At 37.4% G+C, this 19,950-nt stretch overlaps 1 protein-coding gene across 3 annotated transcripts in view; it reads right to left on the bottom strand.

Moving 5' to 3' along the window:
* Positions 1 to 1,978: 1,978 nt before the first annotated feature.
* Positions 1,979 to 19,950, bottom strand: part of gramd4a (GRAM domain containing 4a) — a 78,552-nt gene continuing 60,580 nt past the window's right edge. For 2 of the 3 annotated variants that reach the window (XM_017697020.2, XM_017697023.2), the window contains 9 exons: positions 19,502 to 19,545; positions 19,209 to 19,318; positions 16,463 to 16,617; positions 13,930 to 13,947; positions 10,967 to 11,111; positions 9,668 to 9,761; positions 9,250 to 9,340; positions 9,089 to 9,157; positions 1,979 to 7,669 (listed from right to left, as the gene is read on the bottom strand). In XM_017697020.2, coding sequence (XP_017552509.1) covers positions 7,574 to 7,669; positions 9,089 to 9,157; positions 9,250 to 9,340; positions 9,668 to 9,761; positions 10,967 to 11,111; positions 13,930 to 13,947; positions 16,463 to 16,617; positions 19,209 to 19,318; positions 19,502 to 19,545 — 822 coding nt within the window. In that variant the 3' untranslated portion in view covers positions 1,979 to 7,573. The remainder of the gene's footprint in view (positions 7,670 to 9,088; positions 9,158 to 9,249; positions 9,341 to 9,667; positions 9,762 to 10,966; positions 11,112 to 13,929; positions 13,948 to 16,462; positions 16,618 to 19,208; positions 19,319 to 19,501; positions 19,546 to 19,950) is intronic. The other variant, XM_017697022.2, reaches the window with a different exon arrangement.

Below are 19,950 nucleotides of genomic sequence, written 5' to 3'. Positions count from 1 at the left end.
TGAAGTAAAATATACTATGAAGTCAAACACCTAAACCTGTACACGAGCTTTAATGTCAGAAACTCCCACCATAGGACACAGGTGGCCGCTCATACTGGTCTATGTCCGCTGAGCTGAAGGGAACTCAGCAGGCTAAACGGCGACGATGACAAATTTAACTCGTGTGTTATGAGGACCTCTAGTGGCCATATGGTGACTTGCAGCTTAGATGATCAGTAGGCCATGCACAACAGCACAATAAAAAACTTAACACACATAATTATATATGAATATACAATCATATAAGTATTTATATCATTTTTATATTATCTTATAGATTTAACAAGTCGCATAATCTGTCTGATGTGGCAGATTTACTGCTTGCTTCTTTCAGGCAGGCAGCCTTGGTCTTATAAGCTTCATAGAAAAACATACTGCATATTATAAAGGACTGTACTCTATGCTAATAAAGCAGATGAATACAACTGTTTTATCAATAAAGCAGTTCTGTTGCATTATTTATTAATAAAAGTTAAATACTTATATTATTGATAAAGCAGTTGAAATCTATAGTGATTATTGATAAAACAGTTGAAATGTAGTGTTATTGATGAAACAGTTAAAATCTATTTTATTATGTATTAAACAACGCAGTTGAAAACGTTGTTTTGTATAATAATGCGACTGAAGACTATTGTATTATTGATAACGCAGTCGAAATCTATTTGATTCTGTATTAATAAAGAGGTGGGTAGTAGTGTAGGACAAATGTTTCTACTGTAAGATAAACATTTTCATTTTTCATAGAACAGGCTCCCAGAGTTTATTTAACTCAGCAATTTAACTGCTAAATTTAACACTTATGGCACAGCAGAGCATGTCATTTTTAGATAACTGAAAAGTAAACTGAAAATGACACTCTCGGAAGGTGCATCAGTGATGAAAGTTACGCTGAGCTGACCAGTATTTCAGATGAGTATTCACCATCATTTTATGTTTCACTCATTTAGTGTAACTTTGCCTGGGTGAAGGATTAAGGATGAAGTATTTGGTCTCGTCAGTGTTTCTTTAATTACTGTTCTGCCACTATTAAAGGCACATTACTGTGCATCATCAGTACTCTGTGTGCTGCAGTGCTAAGCCAGTCAATGTGAACGGGAAACTACAACACAGCTGAGCATTTTCTCTTGAGGATAGATGGGGGTGGTGGGAGGAAGAAGCGAAACGAATGATATAACATTATTTTGCATCGTCTGCTGTTGCACAGTGACGTATGCCAAAATCTGAAGATTTTTTTAAAGACAGGCTAAATCTCAGGCTTGTTACATACAAAGGCTTATTATTCAGTAACTACAGCGATTTCAGCGCAAACTCGCCGAGCTATTCTTAGGTTACAGAAGTGTGTATACGTGTGACATGAACTAGCAAGGTAAAAAAAAATGAACATGGTTTCAAGTTGACTTTAAACACGCTGAGAAATTCTGTCCAAAGTGTCAGTTCTAAACTTTTAATCAATGACAGAATGAGAACTGAATGTAAATGTAATTCATCGCATAACTCAATATATATAGAAATCTGCAATTGTGCAGTTGCTTTAGCGAAACATAGCACCCCTTGGAAATCAATCAATATTCAGTAATAACAATCAACTTTTTGCTGGGTTGATTTCTCATTTTGCTCTGTTTATTACGTTGTTCTTTTGGTATGTACTGCACTTTATGCTTTATTGCTGCTCTGCTGATTCTGCCAATTAGGGAAACATTACAGTTAAATAATAAAAACATACCTAATGGCATCCGATCCCATTTATCTCTGTAAATGGGCTGCAAAAGTGTTGAAAATGTGAAAAGCCATTAAACATCACCTTATGTTAAAGCCAACCCTCTAACAGAGGCTTTCCGTCCATTATCTCTACAAACATGAGCAGTGAGCACAGACATACACTCTAAGGAACAAAATGAAAAGCCTGCACAGATGTCAAAAACACCAAAAGTCAAAATACTTTAAATCTAATTTACTCCAATTAAAAAATGTACATCACATTATGATTTTACAATAGACACTGTTCTATTCAAAAACAGAACTGTGGCTCTAATATTACAGCATTGTACTGAATATAAACTCAATTTCTGTCATGTATCTTCATACACAGGTGACATAGATGGCATAATAATAATAATAATAATAATAATAATAATAATAATAAAAATTCACACTTCTGTCAAATATAAATGTCACCTTTTGCTTCAGTGCACTGTGAGAACATTACGAAAAATAGAAGTCAACATTTACACACAATTAGAACAAACACATCAGTTAACATCTATAAGCCACACATATATTACATTAGTTCAGCAGACACTTGAAGAGACACGATAACAATTGATGCCTGTCCATAAAGAGCTAGCGCTAGAGAACACAGCTTCAGAGAAGCAAATGTATTGCTTTTAAACTGAAAATACAGTTATAGATGGTAAAATTACACTGTCTGGTGTTTCAGTACTGATCGAGAGTTCTGAATAATGAGATTTATAAGAGGTTTGTCTCTGATACTAGAAGGTGGATGTTGGCATATATTGTTATGTGAGTTCTCAAAGTTGCCTTTGGAAAATGACAGCAAGTCACACTGATAGTTCCCCCCCCCCAGTCTTCATAACCTTGGGAAATAACCCTATGGGTTCAGACTGGTGCAGTGTGTGGACTGAAACCAAGCCTTTCTGTAAACATCACAGTTTTAGACAGACCATGGCTGATGGAAAAGAAAGAAAGAGAACATTTGGCAAATCTAGTGGTCACACAATACATTCTGTGCTTCTTTAGTGCAGCTGAAGGACACACTTTGAATGCCCCAACCAGAAATCGGACTACGCCTCAAGAGCTTCACTGGAGTATTCTCTGTACACCGTGCAGAGGGGTCCACAGGATTTGATTGAAAACAGCCATGGCAGCAGGCTGGATAGATGGAGACGTTTAAAACTATATATCATTTAGAATGACACGTAACATTTTCATCTTTGGAATATCTTTACATTAGGGTCATCGTCACATTTCTTACAGTACACTTAAAAATAAAGGTCCCAGATAGGTGTTCTCTGACGGGATACCATAAAAGAACGTTTGGTTCCCAAAGAACCAAGGACCTCCTCATCAGGGCTGTTGCTTCCTATAAATGCTATTAGCAGTCTTTTATAGCTGCCAAGCCATCAGCGTTAGGGGTACGTATTGCTTTATTTTCTTTACCTACCTCATAAAACATTTTTTACTCTTGTAAAGGGGCCCAAATAGGACATCATTATAGGGAACCACGTTTATAAACTGCCCCACTTCACATTAGACTCTATACCTATTGAAGGCTTCACTAGATTACTACATACAAGCCAAGAACCCTTTAGGAACCTTTATTTTTAAGAGAGTAGGGCCATCTATCATTTTCTCATCTGATATTTGAATCAACATTTAAATCAAGTTAATAGCATTTTTACACACCCAAAAAGCAATCAAGACTTTGGGCAACAACATGGACAGGGTACACTGGACATTAAGCCCCCCATTTCCATACTTAGCATGAGCCTTGTCGCCATTACTAACTAAACTGCTTCCACAGTAGGATGTAATAAGGGATTATAATCAGCTACAATAATGTTCAATGAAGTGCTATTTTTTGGCCTAATATTCTCAAGCAATTTTCAAATGCAAAAAATCCTTAAAAATTTTGTGTATTAAGTTATATTTTATATTCTACTATGATGTAAATAGCTCCTCCAGACTCATTTGTATAGGCAGTGTAACTTCAGACATAATTATACCAACATGTTCAAATTACATCAGACTATGATAAAAATTATATAAGAATTTCACGATGCATAGAATTAGACTGAACTGTTGCGAGGATAAAGATTTACACCTCGGCTGAAATGTACTGGGGAGAGAACACTCACTATGGTGGAGGTGTACAAATGCAAGTCCAGAGTGATCTAAAAAGGAGCTTGCCCATTTCAAAGATGGTTATGGCCCTAAAAGACCCCACATATATCCCCTACAACAGCTGTTAGCACTTTATTACTCAAGCAGTAAAGTAAAAAACAAATAATAATAATAAAAACAGTTTAAGACCAGATGGATTTAGTAGTTATACCGTTTTACAATTATCCATACCAAAAGACCAGCTTTCGGTCTGCTGTACTGACGAGAACAAGACATGAAAACAAAAATGCTTATACACGACAGAAAGATTCACTCTTTCACAAGCATGAATAACCACACTGTAAAAGTAAAGTCAGATAGATCCAGTAAGAACAGTAAGAAGAAAGTAAGAAAAGCTCTGACACGTACGCGACACATTATAGTAGTCTGCAGCATCTCATAGTGCCAATATATAAAGCAGGTCAAGCAATATTCAGCTTCAATGTGTGTTGCTGCTAACAGTATGAATGCCTCTCTAGAGATTGAATATACAGATGCTCAGATCTACGCTCATTTCACCTGGTTACTTATTCTTGGTTTAAATGCTGAAAACATAGTTTCAGGTGTCTAAGGGCTTCAAAATACTTTTTTGTACAACTGGCAATCTGGCAAATAGAGAATTAGCTGAAATTTCAGATTAGATTTCTCATATTACACAAAGCTTTGGGCAGATTTGCAGATTTTTCGATCTTAGGTCTACTTCCAACTTTGTATTTAATACTCTTTGTACTTACATGGTACATCATACATGTTCTATTAGTCTAAATTATACTTCAATCAAGATATATGCAAACAAAGAAATCTCATAGAAGGCAGTGCAATCTGACTGTACCCCTAAAGGGGAATTTCTGTATAATTAATTAAAAATGTCTGCATAATTAAATGGTTAAGATGTTAACAAAGCCATTCAGAGTGGTTTGATATGAAATTCGCCATTCTGAAAAAAACAGAACTGTTCACAGTGGTGGCGAAAGGAACCAGACATCTGAAATGTTTAACACTTCTAAATGTTGCCTCACAGAAAGGTAGACAAAATGGTGATGAGCATACTGCTTGATGCCTGAGACACTATTTTATGCTAGTTTTTATACACTTTAAAGCAACAAAGTACCCAAAGAAAAGTTATTTCTGTACTAATTTCATGTTATTTCAGGGTTTTTAAATTTTGGGCCCTATGAAAAAACATCACATTAGGCCCTCCATCATAGGCCACAGCAATGTGGAGGCAACAGCAGCATAAAAACTTTGCATTAGCTTGGCTACTTAGTTGACAACTACTTGGCTATTTTAAACAATAGCCTGAGGCTTCAAAGTTAGTTGTAAAATGGACATTCACTAACCTAATATCGCAAATAAAATATGTTGGCATCTGTGTATCTATTACAAAAATGAAACATGATACCACACAAACATTTGTAAAACACTAAGCTATATCCGAAAACTGACTGTGGCAAAATAACGCTGCATCTTTGGGGATAAGGACAAAGGGCTGGTTCACTGGTAGGGAATGGGGATGAGGAGACAGGGTTGGTTCATTGGTTGGGATTGGGGATAGGGAGACAGAGCTGGTTCACTGGTAGGGAATGGGGATGAGGAGACAGGGTTGGTTCATTGGTTGGGATTGGGGATAGGGAGACAGAGCTGGTTCACTGGTAGGGAATGGGGATGAGGAGACAGGGTTGGTTCATTGGTTGGGATTGGGGATAGGGAGACAGAGCTGGTTCACTGGTAGGGAACAGGGATGAGGAGACAGGGTTGGTTCATTGGTAGGGAATGGGGATGGGGAGACAGGGTTGGTTCATTGGTAGGGAACGGGGATGGGGAGACAGGGCTGGTTCATTGGTAGGGGTATGGGGATGGGAGATGGGGCTGGTTCATTGGTAGGGAATGGGGATGTGAGACAGGGCTGGTTCAATGGTAGGGAATGGGGATGGGAGATGGGGCTGGTTCATTGGTAGGGGAATGGGGATGGGAGACAGGGCTGGTTCATTGGTAGGGGTATGAGGTTTATGTTTTTAGAAGCCAGATTTTTCTTCAGGAAGCTGAGACATGACACTCCATTGCTCACTCACAATTAATTGCTAGCCAGTAATGTAATGTTTTGGACCAAACCATTTCACGTAAATGGTATTTTTTTATGTGTGCACAGTGAATTAAATATTCTATTAGTAATGATACATGAATAACTTAATATTGAAAAAAATAATTTCTTAGGCTCTTAGAGTGTCCTAACCCCCCCCCCCCACCCCATATGGCATCCCTGTATATAAAATATAAACATGTGTAGGATCACTTCTTATTTTGGACATTAAATACAGTGTCTACATTTGAGTTGTAGACATCATGACCGCTGGTTCCAATCACCACCACACCAAGGAAATCAGAGTTGGTACATTTCCCTACATATCACATCAAACCACTCAAAGATTTTATTTAAATTTTATTTGAATTTCCCCCATAAACCTACACTAAAACGGTTCTAAAACCTAGGTTTGTGATGTTAGCTTAAAAAGCTTCTTTAGAACAGATTCAACTAGTGCAAAAATCCCCAACAATCAACTGACTGATGAGCTGATCAGTCAGTCATTCAATCAAATATAAATCATTCTATTGGCTGTTACAGAAATATAGACAATTCAAAAAAAAGGCATAGAGAAGATTTCACATTGAAGCTACAGCGCTTCCCCAACAACACAGCTTATATAGCAGGAGTGATCAAATTCTGATGCAAAAGAAGACATTTAGAAGCACACTGTTGGTCAAATGTGGGAATAAATGTGTTTGTGTATTTTTGTGCATGTGTGTGCGTGCATGTACAGTTGTATGCATAAGATTAAACACCCCTGGTCCAAATTACATGTTGACCGATTTTCTCAGTGACAATTTCATATTTTTTCTTCCCACCAATATGTTAAATTAAGCAATAATTGTGCATTAACATGTGCAGAAGTGCCTTCTCAGTAGAGGATTAACTTCTTTAATTTATTAACTCATTAATTTATAAAATAACGTGTTAACTTATTTTCACTTAGAAAATCAACAAAATATGTCATTTGACCAGGGTGCCCAAACGCTGGCATACAACCGTTTGTCTATATGTGCATGTGTGCATGTATGCACTGCAACAATGTAAACTAATGTAAAAAGGCTTTACTTTATCAGTTAATATGTGTTTGCAGCTTTGACATCCCACCACCCCCAACAGAAGCGCCCCAGATGACCCAGTGCAAGCCCAGCCTGGACAGACAGACATAATTAGAACCCAGAAAAAGGTAGCTAAAACAGGTTCAAAACCCACATCGTCTATATGCAGCTCTATACACTACTCTTCAGTAGCCAGGGGGTGAGGAGATCCAGCTCCCCAAGCCCTTTTCTGTGATGAGCCGTCAGTGTTAAAAATGAATAGCGGCCTGCCCTACAGGAATGTGAACACACCTCTGTTTCTGCTCACTGGTGCAAGGCTCCTGACATTCAGAAGACATCACCTAGCCACAGTTAACCAATGTGAATGAGAGAAGGAGAGTGCGTTAGGCCATGCCCCTGATTTCAGCCTGCCCCAGGTGAGCCAGGAGAGAAAGAGAAGAGAGAAAAGAGGCGTTGTGATGGCCTCTTAGTGGGGTTGAGCGGTGGGCTAGGTCTCAGGGCCTGTGGTCACGATCTTCATGTACTGTGTGAAGATTGCCTCGAAGGCCTCATCTCTGTGGATCATAGCACCAAATACCAGGGGCTGAAAGAAGAAGACACAAGAGGGTGAAAGCAAATAACTTGAATCATTAACTGAATCATTAGAGCAAATCTTTGGCACGGCACAGCACAGATCAGCGCTTTCCCTGCTGTGACACATGATTCAACTCGTCACACCTGATTCAAGCTGTTAAACCTCAAATATGTCACAGTTATGCTGGTGTACAACAAATCTATTCTGCGATATTATGTTTTATATCAGCGAGAATCAATTAAAACTTGTGAAGGTCTAGTTACATCAAAATGTATTAACTAAACTTTTAAATACGATTAAGCGACTCCCGTTTTATTTGTCTACTCACTCATTTTTTCTCATTAGCTTATTTGAAAAGTGGAGAAATTCTGTGAGAACTGAAACACTTAATTATACAAAATTTGTGTTAGCCATCAGAAGAGGACACATTTCATTAAGAGTTGAATTTGATGAAAAATAATTGTTCTGTATACAGTTTTTGTTTACAAAAAGTCTTACATCCTTGCCATGTTTTCTGCTATTGTTTGACACTGAAACAAGTAGAAAAAAAGTCAAAAGTGCAGCTTGAACTTGTTAACACAGTATATTAGGGCTGACCCAAATAATTGAAATACTTTGAATAATAATAAAAAGTATTTGTTTGTCACATTGGTATTTGTTTCTCTATTTAGTACTTGGAGGCTTAGTCTTAGTCACAAATCTGTAGTCTAGTCTTTCATCAGTGGTCATAGGACGCTGCCCACTGGACACCTCAGTGTCGTTGCTGGACTAAGAGTAGTTCACCAACCAAGAATAACTGCGTCCAGTGGGCAGCGTCCTGTGACCTGATGAAGGACTACAGGATGACCAGCACAAATTGTGCAGCAGCAGATGAGTTATCGTCTCTGACTTTACATCTACAAGGTGGACTGACAAGGAAGGAGTGTCTAATAGAGTGGACAGAGAGTGGACACAGTGTTTAAAAACTCCTGTGTCTGATCCACTCATACCAGCACAACACACACTAACACACCACCACCACGTCAGTGTTAGTGCATTGCTGAAAATGATCCAAAACCCAAATAGTACCTGCTCTCTAAACCTCAATTGGGCCGCTGAAGAACAGAGTAAAAGGGGGCTAACAAAGTATGCAGCGAAACAGATGGACTACAGGCTGTAATTGTAGAACTACAAAGTGCACCTATATAGTAAGTGGAGCTGATAAAATGGACAATGAGCGTAGAAACAAGGAGGTGGTCATAATGTTATGCCTGATTGGTGTAGATTTACAATTAGGTAATGGAAATCAAATGTACAGCAAAATGATAATCAAGCCCTAACTGAAACAGATCAGTGCAGAAAAATACACAACTGAAGACTGGAGCACACCTGGTTTAGGCAAATCATAAAAATGCAGGAGTTTTCTCCTTTAAAAAATCCATAGCTTACCTTCTGTGTTGAGGGTGTGGCAATGGAGATTCCCATCCCAGAGCCAGGTAAAACGGACAAAACTTTGTACTGTGGAACACAAAAACCCCCTGCAGGTCAAGATCAACTCTACCATATCATATCTCAGCTGAGAATGTAAATTCTTACAAGCATCTAGATACCTTCTGAACATCTGTGATGTCCACCAGTTTAATGACTTTATTCTTTTTGGATGAGCCTGATCTGGAACTGGAGCTTTCAAAACACAAGTAGCTGAGGGACACACACAAAAACAACGTTCAGTTGAGTAACTGTGAAAGTGTGAATGGTAATAACTAACAACTGCACTGAATGTAATACTAATTCAATATCATATGTAGGAGCAATGAGACAGAAAATCAGTTTTACATGGAGAATTAATGTTGACACTGAGAAGATCCAAAAAAAAAAAATCTGTGTCAAAGTATTGACTGGATATAAATAAGTGTAAATCCAGGTTTTAAATCTTATTTGAAACACAATTCACAAGGCAAGGGAGCCTCACTATGTTCATCTTACTGCAGGGGTCTGTGTGTCTATGTGAGAAGAGAGGCTTCTTACTTCTCAGTAACATAGAGTACGCCATTGCGAATGTAATCAGTCGGCATCTTCCGGTCCCGATTTATCAAGCAGCATCTCCATCCATTCTCACACACTACATAAACACAAAATAAACAAAAACACCACAAATGTACAGTATAAACAAAAATGACCATCACTGCCCCTTAAAAACACAATAAATAAACAAAACACTGAAGGAAGGAGAGCATGATGATCAGTAAGCCATGCTGGTATGAGATTTTCCTTTAATTTGCATTTACAATACCCTGACAGGCCCAAAAACAGTGAAACACAAACAACCCTGCCACAAAAACCATTATACTTGTGCTAACAACAATTTAAATGATATATATGTTGTTGGAAGAAAACCTTTCTTCATTATTTTGGTTTTTCAGTTTTTGACATAATTTGAAAATACCTGTTGTCCATTATATTGCGTGTAACTTTCATGATGAATGGACTAAAAGAAATGGCCCAAAGCTGCTTGGAAAAAAGTCTGGTTCCACTGATTTACATTAAAAGTAAAGTAGGGTTTTTTTTCCTTCTCCTATAAAGTTACCATTTTGGAGGTACAAGGTTTTCTTCCGACAACAGCAATATACAATTATCAAGCATCTCATAGTGAAAACCCTGATCTAAAGTCAGGTCTTGTCAGTCTATGTAGTCCTATTAAGCACACTGTAAAAGGCATAAACTGACCCCAGATCAATAATCATTTTCTAAAAACTTGGGCCATTGTTTTCAAATCATCCATAAAAGTCGGGGAACTGGATCTTGCCACCTTGCTGTCGTTTTTGTTTTCTGATCACTGATTTATTCATAGGTCTCCAACTAGCATTGTCCAGCACAGTCTGGAAAATTATTGCTTACATCAGCAATGGTTGTAATGGTTGTAAATTGCACTTAATGTACTACAGTAATAACAATTTCACAGCATGACAGTAGCTGGTTTGATCAAGAGAGTCATCAATGGAAGCTGCCATTGCCAAGGCTACAACTGCGGAGTCAGTAACAGCAACACACAGAGTGAGAGTTCCTGGGCTTCAGGGTGGAACTGCTGATGGTCTGCTCAAAAGGCGTTACAAGAAAATGAGTACTGCTAATAATTTATGCCACTAACACCTTACTAATGACTTTGACACCACTAATTCACACAGATCTTTACAGTGCTGGTGCAGATTATTGATTTGCGATAATGAAGGATGAAGAATGAAATTAGTGGTAGTAATTTTTATATGCCCTAATATTGTCTGGATAATTATGAATACCATTATATAAATTTTACATTGCCCATATTACCTGGCAGAGGTCTTTCTGTTTCAGGCAGGTTGAAGATCTCATGGAAAGCTCCTTTTTTGGTGTTGTGTGCTCGTCCACTATCGTCCTCTCTGCTCACTCCGGAAGGGATGGTTGCTAAGCTACTCCGTGACACTACCGGCTGAATCTGAGCACAAAGAGGAACATTTTTAACCACAGAATGACCAAAACACCAACACACGCCAACTACTGCAGCCACACTCCTGCTCTCAACCATAACCACGCTGCTCCTACAAAACAAGCCCACAAAGCCCTGAGATCCTGTCCACACAACCATAACAGATTGATTTATGACCCGCCCACAAGTGTGTACTTTCATAATTATAGCTGTGAAGGGGGACAAGCTTTACAGAACTCTGACATAAATCCTGTTCCACCTAATGAGAAACTGTAGCATAAAATTTTCATTAAAAAAATAAGCGCATTATTACAATAGGATAGATCATAGTGTAGCTTTTCTGTTGTTATATGTTTTGTACGTTTTTCAAAATAAGCATCTATTTGATTAGCTAAACAGAAAGTTTTAATGTTACTAGCTGGCTAAGCATGCATTGAAATGCATCGGAATGGGAATTCTAATGCTGATATGTTTCATGTGTACATATCTGTCAATATGGATGCAAATACACATACTTTTAGAAAAAAACAGAAACTGGGATTATGTCTTTAAATTCGGATTAGCATTACAGACAAGCTAATGTTTATTTGTATGGGGTTATCAATGCTGTTAACTGCTCATGATCCACTATCACCTACAAGTTCTGCTCTACAGAACAATATATCACTGTTGTTGGAAAAAACCTCACATCTCCAAAATGGTAACTTCACAGGAGAAAGAAAAATGTGCTTTACTTTTAAAAGTCAATGGAACCAGACTTATTTCCAAGTCATTTTGGACCATTTCATTAGGTTCTTTCATGATGAAATTTACATTCAATGCAAAGAGCAATAGGCATTTTCAAATTATGCCATAAACTAGAAAATGACCAAATTGGAGACGCAAGGTTTTGTTCCGACAACAGCGATATGCACTATCAAATGCTTGAATTATCATTCAGACTTAATGCTGATAACATTTTCTTTAAACAACTATTTGCTGATACCAAAATAATTCTGATATCACTGTACATCCCAACTTGATATAGCGAGAGGCAACATTTCACACTTTCTGTTTTTTGCCATAACATTGACATGGCAAAGGTGATGTTAGCTAGCAAGATTAGCTTGATGGTGACATTTTCTGCTTAGCAGATATTCATTCATAAAGAACTCAATTACATGACAAAACATTTTAATTAATAAGGCTTAGTAAATTTGTGTTTGACAAAAACTGAGATGTGCACCACTATTTCTCAGATGGTTGAATGGAACTTTTGCCAGTGTACTGCAGATCTTGTCCAACCTAGCAACAGTAGCTATGGAAGAGCATATCTATGGGTGGAGCACGGACAGATCAATTAAGATCAAAGAGCATACAGCCTCAAATGTTAGTGTGTTTAGTAGTTGCGTGAATTCAGGTGCATGAGATGTGTGCTAGTCAGTGTTGTACAGTATGATAGTTAGTCAGTGTGTGGATGACTGGACGGTAGTGGGTGTATAAGAGGCCATGCTGTTTACTACAACTTACCCCATGGTCAACGTTTCACTGTAAAATCTAAAGGGACATTTCCTACATGGCAAAAAGGAATGTAGTAACCCCTACAACTACATATGGCCTAAAGGGAAGGCATACAAGCACTACAGCTAACACTCAGTAATTAAGGGTAACAGCAGACACAGCAGAGACTATTTTTTCTACTAGAACTGGGACCATTTATCGATTTATTAATATTTCTCGATAACAGACATCAAACTGATAAGTAGAATTTATTGTTGTTCTTTCCTTTTCATACGAAAGATTGTTCTACACTGTAATCCAATATCCAAAACTCTAGTCCTGGTTTCACTCTGTTTATACAGAGTTGCCCTGTGAGTTATTTTTCAGTATTAATCTTTAGTTTAGTCTTTTCATACCAATTCAATTTTTGCCATGGAACTTTCACATCAAGTTCAATGCAAGGCAAAGCAACTTTATCTATATAGCACCTTTCATACACTGTAGTCATTCAAAGTGCTTTAACAATGAGAAAATACAAACATGCTTGTTGAAATTAAAATGTAAAAAGTAATAGTATAACTTAATTATTAAATTATTGTTATTGGTTATTAAACAAACAAAGCGTGAGAACTGGATCCATCAAGCAGTAATGGCTACAAAGTTCTCAGTTTTCTTTTAGCTAGTGTGACTCAAAACCATTCAAGTAGCATCCTATTCTCTGAGCACTAAAAGAATCCATTCCCAACCTCAAGCTCAGATGCTGTTAGTGTTAATGTGTGTTTTTTTTTTTAAACTTCATGTTTTCTTGTGTATAAAACTCTTAATAAAAGGCTTTAAGACTTTATTGCTCTTGCTGAAGCAATTTGATACCTGTGGTTTTAAATGAAGATAGTAAGATAATTTAAAAAAATACAAATTTTGTGCAGAGACCTATTGTCTCAGCCATGCTTTCTACAGTACTGATGATTACAGTACTATGAAATTCTCTTCATCTGATAAGAGTACACATACACACACATCACTTATTCATATTTAGGAGGCTGTCTGTGAAAATGGATCCAAAGTGCCATGCTATTAGATTTTAAGAGCTACTATGAAGTAGCCAAATATGTACACAAAATGGACTGAATGATTTCAAACTTTTGACTTCAAAAGTAATCAAGACTTACTAAGTGTACTAGACTGACCTACAGAGTACAACACTGGCCTTTTCGATCCGTTTGATCACAGACCTCAGTTATCTCACGAGGTGTGTCTCGATCAAAAACACACACGCATACAGATATAAAAAGGTGAGCTGGTGGCATCAAACACACAGGCACTGCCAAAGACACACCACAGTCCCTACCTTCTCACACCCAGACAGCTGAGAGAGAGAGAGCACAAAACAGCAATATGACCGTCACTCCAAACTCTGAGTCAAACCTGCACTGCAGCATCTACTGCACTGTACAAAAGTCTTAGGATAGGCAAGAAAACTGTGTAAAACTATTAATGTGGTCAGCAAACCAAATTCAGCAAATTCATGTGTGTAAAACTACTATATAACAGTGCTGCACAATAAATCATTTGTAAATCATTATCCTGATGTTGGCTTTTACAATAGCGACATCACAGAACGCTACGGTTTGCAAATGGGTCTCTATCCAATCAGAGTTTAAGATATCGTCAGTCTCCAAAGATCTCCAAAATGGCAATTTTAAAGAAAGAAGGTATAAATGTTTACATTTAATGTAAGTTAATATAAAGAGATTTTACTCCAAGCAATTCTGGAGCATTTCTACTGGTCCAATCACAAAATATTCATGCAATATTAAGGGCAGCTGATGTGCTCGAATGAAAACTGAGATACTTGTTTTTTTTTTTTGGACAGCAAAGACATACATATAAACTAACAAAAGTAAATCATTTTAATCAAAACAATGCTGGTCAGTCTTTAACCATGTCACATTATTGATTCACCAATGTCTTTTTGATGTATTGTATGGAATATCTCATTTGCAATGTGTAGCAATATAATTATAATAGTAATATTTTGTCTATATTGTGCAGGTCAACTATATAACATAAGAACAGATACAAGTAGCATTAATACAGTACAAAGTAACTAGAGTTTCTTGTTTTCTTGTACAGAGTTATTGATACCTTGTGAGATGCGTAGAAGAACACTGGTTTGGTTCCTCCTTGATGTAGCTCAAACCAGCACTGATGTAACTTAAAAAACTATTATTATGATGTCAAGCTTGTAATAATAGAAGAACCCTTTTTTGGTGCTGTTTAGAACCATTGTCAAAAAGGTTCTATATATAACCATTTACAGCACAATCTTCATTAATCTGAACCCTTTAACAATGCAGAGTGTTCATGGTTCTACACAGAACCATTTTCTTTACTAATGTGTGTGTGTGTGTGTGTGTGTGTGTGTGTGGTCACGTGGTCTAAGACTTTTGTATAGTATTGTAGATGGACTCACTCAGAGGGCCTCCACATGTTGACCACACATGAACACATATGCAGCATATGCAGTTTGCATTCACACACACACACACACAAACATACACACACACACACAATCACACACGTGCATCCAGAATCCACAGAACAGACAGACACACAGACATGCTAGCAGGCATACACACTCACATAAACAAATATCAATACACTGACAGACACATTTATACATACACACACACACACACACACACTTGTTACTTGTACAGCTTGACAGAATAGGAATATTTTGGAAGCCAAATCACTTTACTGAAGTGATAGTTTGACAGAAAATCTAAATGTGCATAATTTTCTCTCTTACCCAAATGAAGACATTTGATGTCTGAAGTTTGCTTTTTAGTTTTGTACTAGAGCTCCAAGGCTAATATAGCTAAACAGTAAAGGAAGTTTCAAAGCAACTAGTTAGCATTGTGCAAACTGTATGCCTAAACTGCACACTGGGTAACATACTGTTACCTATAAATATGAACAAAACTACAGCCAAAATGCAGGCTCTGTCTTGCCTGTGCCATAAACAAAATCCTCTTTTTCTGGTATTTTTGTGACAGCCCCTAGCTCTGAAGCAGATGCAGGAGTGAACACACTGTTAGTGTGTGTTAAAGTTTCATTTTTGTGATAATAAAAGAAAATAATGTAGTACCATAAATCAATAAAAAAATGGTGGCCATGAAATTAATTAATATAGTAATAAAGAACAAAACTGTGAATGTCACACAAACTTACTGTCCAGGGCTGTGATCTATGAGAGCTACGACATGATAGTGCTTTAGCTGAGACCTTAAGCTGTTTTGTCAGATATCTAAAACCTGACAATGTGCTCTGATGTCCTAATATGTACACCATAAAATGGCTGTAAAATTGTACAGGCATGATATCTGTGTGGATGCAACACAGTGACCCGCCCCTCCCAGATGTATTCAACCAGTGCAGCTGAACAGCTGTGTTTCTAAAACCACCTCATCGTGTTGACTTTAAAATAGTTTTAATGTTACTGTTGCTGCGGTGACTTGGTTATCCATCACTGTGCACAGACCTAGGCTTAGGATGGTGCTTCTACTTAGATATGTGAGGTAGCTTTGACCACTTTTATAGTTAACAGTACGTCATACAGTGAGGTTACTTAACAGCTCCACATGATTTAAAGCAAGTGTAAGATGATTTAGTCACATTCAAGTTACATAAGCTACATTAGCCCTGTAGCTCCAACACTAAACATGTCTTGACTAATCTTTATTTGGATTAAGGGGGAATTGTATAACTGTCATTTTTCACCACAGTATTCCTGTAGTTTACCTAAAAAGTAATTACTATTTCTCTGAAACATTATAAAATAGTATTTGAATTTACTATGTAATTTTAGTGTTTCATACCCGTCTGGACACCGTGGCATTGCTGCGCTCTTTCAGCTGAGGATCTGTGGGAAGGTTGTTCCAGACAATGTATGGAGTGTCATATTTGTCCCTCAGCTTTGGGCAGCTCTTAAAGAGGAAGTCAATGATGAAGAATTTGATGCCCGCATATAGCCCTGTCAGAGAAATCATAAAAAACATACATTCAAACACTTATAAACACACATATGCATAACATACAAGCACTATAGTGCTTAAACACTGATTACATTACTGAGTAAACATTTTGTTTTGTTGTGTTGCTCAACTAATGACAGCTTTTAGTGCTGCTCCTGACAGTGTGTCCACACTGCTACGAGCAGATATGGCCCCTAATAACCATACAGGGTTTTGGCTGGAACACTCTTCAGCCCAGAATACCCTACATACACTATATTTCCAGAAGTATTCACTCACCCATCCAAATTGAATTCACACATTCCACATTGAATTCAGCTGTTCAAATCACTTCCATGGCCACAAGTGTATAAAACCAAGCACCTAGGCATGCAGACTGCTTCTACAAACATTAGTGAAAGAATGGGTAGCTCTCAGGATCTCAGTGAATTCCAGTGTGGTACCGTGATAGGATGCCACCAAATTTCTTCGCTACTAAATATTCCACAGTCAACTGTCAGTGGTATTATAACATAATGGAAGCGACTGGGAATGACAGCAACTCAGCCATGAAGTGGTAGGCCACGTAAAATGACAGAGCGGGGTCAGCGGATGTTGAGGCGTATAGTGCATGGAGGTTGCCAACTTTATGAGTCAATTGATACAGACCTCCAAACTGCATGAGGCCTTCAGATGAGCTCAAGAACAGTGTTGAGAGCTACATGGATTGGGTTTCCAAGGCCGAGCAGCTGCATCCGAGCCTAACATCTCCAAGCGGGATTGATGTCTGGATTGATGAATCACGCTTCTCCGTCTGGCAATCTGATGGACGAGTCTGGGTTTGCTGGTTGCCAGGAGATCAGTACTTGTCTGACTGCATTGTGCCAAGTGTAAAGTTTGGTGGAGGGGGGATTATGGTGTGGGATTGTTGTCAGGAGTTGAGCTCGGCCCCTTAGTTCCAGTGAAAGGAACTTTCTTAATGATTCAGCAGACCAAGAGATTTTAGTCAATTTCATGCTCCCAACTTTGAGGAAACAGTTTGGGCATGACCCCTACCTGTTCCTACACGACTGTGCACCAGTGTACAAAACAAGGTCCATAAAGACATTGATGAGTGAGTTTGGAGTGGAAGAACTTGACTGGCCTGCACAGAGTCCTGACCTCAACCCAACAGAACACCTTTGGGATGAATCAGTGCAGAGACTGTGAGCCAGGCCTTCTCATCCAATGTCAGTCTCTGACCTCACAAATGCGCTTCTGGAAGAACGGTCAGAAATTCCCATAAACACATAAATCATCTTTCCAGAAGGGTGGGTCTACATCGTATTAAACCCTATGAATTAAAAATGGGATCTCACTCAATTTCATATGCTTGTGAAGGCAGATGAATGAATACTTTTGGCAATATAGTGTATTTGTTTCTGGAGACGTAACTTTTTATACTGAGTGAATCGGTCAGTGTCAGCATGTCGACCGATAGATTGGTTTGCCAGTAATATAGGTAGATATTAAGTGCTCATGATTTTATTGATGTCAGCAAAATATAAAGCTAATAATGTGCAGATAATTAGTGACTTTTTTGTGTGAAGAGAACTAATAATAAATAAGAAAAATAAGTGGTAATAAATATAAACCAGCAACAAAGAATTCTTGATATCCCTGTCCTTAATGCTACAATATTTATATTGTTCAAGTTTCTTCTGTTTAAGTGGGTCAATTGACAACTGTCATTAATATTTGACAATCAAATAATTAATGAATAAAGCCTTTTTAACTAAAATCTAAAATATACATATATCAGCATTTTCCAGCCTCAGTATCAAAAACAGTATCAAAAGTTTCATATTAAGGCCCCAGTGTATATGTGTTAGGGATGGACATAGCTCATGGAATATATGGATTTACTACCTTGGTTTACTTAATACAGTATTTAAATGAGAGGTGAACCTTGTAATAAAATAATGAAATCTCAGGATAAGCTTGTAAAATTTAAACACGTTTTTAAATGTGTGAAGTGTAATGTAGAACTGTGTGTGGTGTAGAGAATATTGCACCACAAGTAACTGATGACGTGCCTCTTATTAAATGAAATGACTACTTCTAAACAGAGTTACACATGTGAATATTTCAAACAAAAAGATGGCAAATGGTTTCAGTTTAAGTTGTACAACTTATTGTAGGCAGTATGTAGGTTATATTTATATTAAACCACATGCACCTGAAACACAAAACTGACCACATAAGCCAACAAATAATTCACTAAGGCCAATAACTAACTAAATAATCCACTCATTAATTAATTCATTAACTCACTATCTAACTCACCATTTAATTCACCAAGAAACTCACTAACTCAATAACAACTCCCTCACTAACTCACATTTAGCAGACTGATAATTCTCAACAAGGGGGCGCTATTAGCACTCAAGTAGCTTTTGATGCTTTGTATAAGCAGTGCTTTGCATCAGTGACACTGGGTGTGCTTTTTTATTCACAACAATCAACAATATTTTCTCACTGGGATGTGTGAATACTGTTTATTTACAAAATACTTATATTTGAAAAAGCAAAAATTGTGTATAAATCTGTGTGCCCACATGCTTGCTCTCACCAATAATCAAGCCCATGAGCTTGTATGGCAGGACACAGGATGAGATGAAGGCCACCCACAGACCAATGTACAGCTTCTGGGTTATCTCTGGCTGCACCCACATGAACAGACTGCATCACACGCACACACAAAAACACCCACAGAAAAACACAACCAAACAAAGCAAACTCATTAACCATTAAACACACACAAAGGCTCATTAAATTGTAGACAGGAATTTACTACACACTTTATCTGTTATCACTAAAGAGTACAATTTTGCATGATGTTTGCTTGGATACAGGAATACTTACTTTTTGATTTTCTCCAAAACATCTGCCATCTTTCCAAAAAGATTCTATGGAAATTCAAACCAGTTATACATGGTACATATCATAAGGAAACAAAAACAAAAACAGGTACAAAAGTTCGGAATCACTTGTTAAATGTAAAAAATGTCATTTTGAATATTTCAAGGATGTTCAACTATTATACCTTGTAAAGTACATACTGTAATTACAATATATTTAAAATAATTTTGTTATATCAAGTTTTCTACCTCAAGATTTGATCCGTGATTAAATGACCGCTCAGTTCATCATTCTGGACACAGCTAACATTTCTTTTTTTATTTTTACAGCTTACTACTATTTAACTGAAAGCTATAAAACTGCATAAGACTAGCATATCAAATGTATTGTATGCCTTTATCTATATGCATTTATCTATATAAACACAGGAAATTTCAATTATATATCTAGAC

The sequence above is a fragment of the Pygocentrus nattereri genome, chromosome 1 (assembly GCF_015220715.1).
Source record: "Pygocentrus nattereri isolate fPygNat1 chromosome 1, fPygNat1.pri, whole genome shotgun sequence".
Lineage (NCBI taxonomy): Eukaryota > Metazoa > Chordata > Actinopteri > Characiformes > Serrasalmidae > Pygocentrus > Pygocentrus nattereri.
The sequence above is the reverse complement of the archived record's forward strand: the minus strand, read 5'-3'. Positions and strand labels throughout refer to the sequence as shown.